General features: G+C 43.8%; 1 protein-coding gene across 1 annotated transcript; it reads right to left on the bottom strand.

The window, feature by feature from the left end:
* Window positions 1-717: 717 nt before the first annotated feature.
* On the bottom strand, window positions 718-5134 carry LOC131187378 (EF-hand calcium-binding domain-containing protein 5-like; the record flags this gene model as incomplete). Its single annotated transcript, XM_058161611.1, has 3 exons — window positions 718-870; window positions 2838-3066; window positions 4932-5134. Coding segments are annotated over 3 exons (585 nt in total), but the record flags the coding sequence as incomplete, so codon positions are not given.
* Between the last annotated feature and the right edge of the window lie 1008 nt (window positions 5135-6142).

Below are 6142 nucleotides of genomic sequence, written 5' to 3'. Positions count from 1 at the left end.
AGATCAAAATTACCACTGTACTTGAAAAGACAAAACAAAAGATGATTTAGAAATAGCTGAGCTTCAGAAGAGATAAAAGGTAAAGGTGTCCTGCAGAATTTACTTCACTAGTTCTAGCCTTATTTATTAAATGTATATGGTGTCCATTTCACTGCCAAGTAACTCTGGCCGGCTTACAAACATCCTAAAAACAAAACATTAAAACATTAATATCGTGAGGGCAAGGAACAACGGATGGAAACCAATCAAGGAGAGAAGCAACTTGGAATTAAGGAGAAACTTCCTAACAGTGAGAACCATTAAGCAGTGGAACAGCTGCCCACCAGAAGTTGTGGGTGATCCATCACTGGAGGCTTTGAAGATGAGACTGGACAATCAATTTGTGTGACTTGGTATGAGATCTCCTGCTTGAGCAGGGGGCTGGACTAGAAGACCTCCAAGGTCCCTTCCAACTCTTGTTATTCTGTATTCTATTAAGAGTTTCCATTTTCCTCTATTCAAAAGCCCCGAAGGAGTTCTCAATAATAGAGCATAAACTCCACCTGCTGGCAATTCTCAACTGCAGCAGAGAAATTAGCTCCATCCATAGGTCATTCTAAATACAGGTTGTCCTTGACTTACGACCACAATTGCACCCCAAAGGTCTGTTCGGTTTGTTTGTGGATTACTTGCTATATAAAGGAGAACAAACTTTAGGCCAGATTATAATAAAATTACCCGGGTCTCTCCAGGTTCCACGAAGTAGGCGGTGATGCTTTGAAGGCCCGGGGCACGGCCCGAGAGCCACTGCACCCCGGCCAGGAGAACCTGTAGCAGGCTTTGCTGGGTGCGGATGTGATGGTAGGCTTTGCTGAAGGAGTGTGCGAGCCCCTGAGGAAGAACAAAGTGATTGTTGTTTATTTATTTGTTGTTGAAGTTCACCCAGCTGAAAGCAGGCTGGCCTCAGATAGAAAGTCCCTACAGAGAGTGGTGAGGACAGTAGAGATTATAGGATGCTCGCTTCCCATCATTCAGGATGCTGCTTATAAGCGCTACGTGTTTAGAGCCCAAAGCATTGTTAGAGACACCCCCCCCCCACACACACACTTCACGGTCTGTTTCTGTTGCTTCCCTCTGGGAGGAGGTTTCGAAATATTTCTAGCAGGACTACCAGATTCTTTAATGGCTTTGTTCCCTAGGCCATCTGTCTGCTAAACCTGCAAGATTTGTTTTTCTCGCCATGTACACATCTGAACTAGACTGTGTTGTTTCTCTGTGTCATATACGGTAATATATGTGGGCATATGCATAATTTCGTATTTATTTGTTTACTTATTTTGTCATGTTCATGTAGTGTCTATTGGAGGTGGTGACCTTTTGAGAGCTGTATGCAATGAAATTTCATTTTAATGTATGCCAATAGTGTACTTTCATTTATTTATTTTTTTATAAAAAAGTTTTATTTTTACAATCATATCAAACAGCTCATCCAATGTACAGTTATATACAATTAGTCGGGCTTGCCCAGTCACCACCCCCCTTTTTAACACTCTTCCCTCTTCTACCTTCTTCTACTTTCCAGACCTTCCTCTCCTTCTCTTATCTATATCCTCTCCTCCCTCCACCCTCCACCTTCCTTCTCCCTCTTCTATCCCTCTTCCTTCCTCTTCTCTTCTTTCCTACCTCCTCTCTCTTTTCTCCCTCCCCACCGTTCTAAAATGGTAGCTGGGCAGACCCGACCCTACATTAATTATATTTATACATCTTCAATAATCCCTGTACATTAACCATCACTCCATCCGATAGTGTACTTTCAAAGTAGCAATAAAGTTATTCTATTCTATTCTACTCTAGTCTAGTCGAATCTATGGAATTCTATGGAATTCTGGGAATGGAAGTCCACTCCTCTTAAAGCAGGCTGGCTTGGGAATTTTGGAAGTCAGAGTCCACTCCTTTTAAAGCACGCCAGCTGAGGAATTATGGGAGTGGAAGTCCACCCCTCTTAAAGCAGGCTGGCTGGGGAATTCTGGGAGTGGAAGTCCTCCCCTCTTAAAGCAGGTTGGCTTGGGAATTCTGGGAGTGGAAGTCCTCCCCTCTTAAAGCAGGCTGGCTTGGGAATTCTGGGAGTGGAAGTCCTCCCCTCTTAAAGCATGCTGGCTGGGGGATTCTGGGAGTGGAAGTCCTCCCCTCTTAAAGCATGCTGGCTGGGGGATTCTGGGAGTGGAAGTCCTCCCCTCTTAAAGCAGGCTGGCTGGGAAATTCTGGGAGTAGAAGTCCACTCCTCTTAAAGCATGCTGGCTGGGGAATTCTGGGAGTGGAAGTCCTCCCCTCTTAAAGCATGCTGGCTGGGGGATTCTGGGAGGGGAAGTCCTCCCCTCTTAAAGCAGGCTGGCTTGGGAATTCTGGGAGTGGAAGTCCTCTCCTCTTAAAGCATGCAGGCTGGGGGATTCTGGGAGTGGAAGTTCTCCCCTCTTAAAGCAGGCTGGCTGGGGGATTCTGGGAGTGGAAGTCCTCCCCACTTAAAGCAGGCTGGCTGGGGAATTCTGGGTATGGAAGTCCATCCCACTTAAAGCAGGCTGGCTGGGGGATTCTGGGAGTGGAAGTCCACCCCTCTTAAAGCATGGCTGGCTGGGGGATTCTGGGAGTGGAAGTCCTCCCCTCTTAAAGCATTGCTGGCTGGGGGATTCTGGGAGTCAGAGTCCATCCCTTTTAAAGACCATGAAGTTGAGAAACTTTACCTTGGACTTTTGTAAACTCCCTTAAAGGAGTAGCTCATGGGGTCTTTCTAACAAAATCAAGGCAAGCCACATTGCTGCCCCGCTTCTCCCCCATTCCTGGCTGCCGTGTTTAATTCCTACCTGGTAGTAACGGATCTCGTGGGGGACGAAGATGGTTTTTTCGTTCTTGTCCTGGAGGGTGTCCAGCCCGAGGATGCCAAAGACTCTTCTCCGGACATCTTCCAGCGGCAGCACCAGGAAGGAGCCCCTCTGCTCTTCTTTGGGGCGATCTGGGTTCCAGAAGTGGATATTCCCATGCAGCTGAACTCGGGGGACGTGGATGGGCTTGTCGTCCAAGGCGGCTGCAAAGCTGGAGGGGGGAGTGCGGGAGGGAAGAGAGGCTTTGGTGAGGCAACATCTGGGGATAGAAGCAGCTAAGGAGCAGCAGAAGAGGAGAGGGGCTGCCTCATAGCTTTTACCATGGGCAAAGGCAAAATAGCCTATGTCCCACCCATGGATGGATGGATGGATGGATCGAATGAACAAGGGTCCTTGAGTGGCTCAGACTGCTAATGCAGTCTGTTATTAACAGCAGCTGCCTGCAATTACTGCAGGTTCTAGTCCCACCAGGCCCAAGGTTGACTCAGCCTTCCATCCTTTATAAGGTAGGTAAAATGAGGACCCAGATTGTTGGGGACAATAAAAAATGACTTTGTATATAATATACAAATGGATGAAGACTATTGCTTGACTATAGTGTAAGCCGCCCTAAGTCTTCGGAGAAGGGCGGGGTATAAATGCAATTTTTAAAAAAAAGAACAGATGGATTGAAAAATTGATGTATCAATGATGAATGGATGGATGAATAGTTGGATGGATAGATGGATGGATTGATGAATAGATTGATGAGTGGATGGATGGATGGATGGATGGATGGATGGATGGATGGATGGATTGATGAGTGAGTGGATGGATGGATGGATGGATGGATAGATGGATTGATGAGTGGATGGATGCATGGATAGATGTATGGATAGATGTATGGATTTATGAGTAGATGGATGGATGGATGGATGGATGGATGGATGGATGGATTGATGAGTGGATTGATGAGTGGATGGATAGATGGATAGATGGATGGATTGATGAGTGGATTGATGAATGGATGGATAGATGGATAGTTGGATGGGTAGATGTATAGATTGATCAGTGGATTTATGAGTAGATGGATGAATGGATGGATGGATAGTTGGATGGATAGATGGATGGATTGATGAGTGAATAGATGGATGGATGGATAGTTGGATGGATAGATGGATGGATTGATGAAGGGATGGATGCATGGATAGGATGAACAGATGAATCGAAAAGTCTATGAATGGATGGATAGATGTGTCAAAGGATCAATGACTGGATGAAGGCATGGGAGAGCTGGATGGATAGATGGATGGATTGATGAGTGAATGGACAGATGGATGGATGGATAGAATGGAATAACAGAGTTGTGAGGGATCTTGGAGGTCTTCTAGTCCAACCCCCCGCCTTAGGCAGGAAGTCCTATACCATTTCAGACAAATGGTTATCCAATCTCTTCTTAAAAACGTCCAGTGTTGGAGCATTTACAACTTCTGGAGGCAAGTTGTTCCACTGGTTAATTGTTCTCACTGTCATGAAATTCTCCTTAATTCTAGGTTGCTTCTCTCCTTGGTTAGTTTCCATCCATTGCTTCTTCTCCTGCCTTCTAGGTCTTTGGAGAAGAGCTTGACCCCCTCTTCTTTGTGGCACCCCTTCAAATATTGCAACATGCTATCATGTCACCCCTAGTCCTTCTTTTCATGAAAAGAAAAGGATGGGTGAATTGATTAATGGATGGATGGATAGATAGTTGAGTAGATAGATGAATGGATGGATAGATGAGTAGATGAATGAATGGATGGATGGATAGATGAGTAGATGGATATGATGGATGGATGGATGAATGGATGGATGAGATGGATGGATGGATAGATGAGTAGATGATGAATGGGTGGATGGATAAGATGATGGATGGATGTGTTGATGAATGGATGAAATGGATGGATGGATGAGATGGATGCATTGATTAATGGATGGATGAGATGGATGGATGGGATGAATAGATGATTGAAAAATCAATGAATGGATGGAGAGATGGACCAAAGGATCAATGATTGGATGAATGGATGTATGGATGGATGCTCAGTGAGAGTCCCTTACCTGACTCCCGGCATATCCATGAAAAGGATCTGGTTGAGGAGATAAGGGGCGTCGTCTTCCGTGCAAGCCACATAGCGGAGGAGAATGTCTCCCCGCTCAGGGGCAATGACGTTGTATTCCAGAAGGGCGATGTAGGCGCTGACTTTCTTCTTGTCTCCATGGGCATCAGTGTCCTTGACAAGAGAGAGAGCAGGATGATCGCCCTAAATTATGGGGCCGTTTCACCCTAACCCCAACCCTAGAACCCTGGACTTGGAAAGGACCTTACAGTCCCTTGGACTTTAGATGTCCAGCACCATACTTGGAGAAGACTTATAGAACAGGGATCTCCAACCTTGGTCCCTTTAAGACTTGTGGACTTCAACTCCCAGAGTCCCTCAGCCAGCAAAGCTGGCTGAGGAACTCTGGGAGTTGAAGTCCACAAGTCTTAAAGACCAATATTTCTCAACCTTGGCAACTGAAGATGGGTGAACTTCAACTCCCAGAATTCCCCAGAAAAAAACTTGGCCCATAATGCAGTTTTCTCTCAGCTTGCAGATAGATATGTGGATTTTAATTCCCAGAACTGCCCAGCTAGAAGGCAAAAGGGACTTAATATAATATAATATAATATAATATAATATAATATAATATAATATAATATAATATAATATAATATAATATAATATAATATAATATAATATAATATAATATAATATAATATAATATAATATAATATAATATAATATAATATATAATATAATATAATATAATATAATATAATATAATATAATATAATATAATATAATATAATATAATATAATATAATATAATATAATATAATATAATATAATACAAATCAGAAAGCTCAAACTGCCCAAGGAGCTGCTGATTCAGTTCTACAGAGGAATTACTGAGTCTGTCATTTGCACCTCTAGAACTGTCTGGTTCGGTTCTGCAACCCAACAAGAAAGACACAGACTTCAAAGGATAATTAGAACTGCAGAAAAAATAATTGACGTTCTTCTTAAGGACCTACCCCTGGCCCTCAAACCTGGTTTGTCTTCTTCTTCTCGGTGCCATTCTGGGTCTGATGCTCCGTGAAAAGTCTGGTTGACGGATCTGTTGCGACCCAGGGCCCAAGAGGTAGTAGGAAACTCAGTCAATGTAAAACAAACAAACTTTATTCGAACAGCTGAGAATTACTTCATTCTCAGCGCGGTTCAACTAAA

The sequence above is a fragment of the Ahaetulla prasina genome, unplaced genomic scaffold (assembly GCF_028640845.1).
Source record: "Ahaetulla prasina isolate Xishuangbanna unplaced genomic scaffold, ASM2864084v1 Contig599, whole genome shotgun sequence".
Taxonomy (NCBI): Eukaryota; Metazoa; Chordata; class Lepidosauria; order Squamata; family Colubridae; genus Ahaetulla; species Ahaetulla prasina.
The sequence above is the reverse complement of the archived record's forward strand: the minus strand, read 5'-3'. Positions and strand labels throughout refer to the sequence as shown.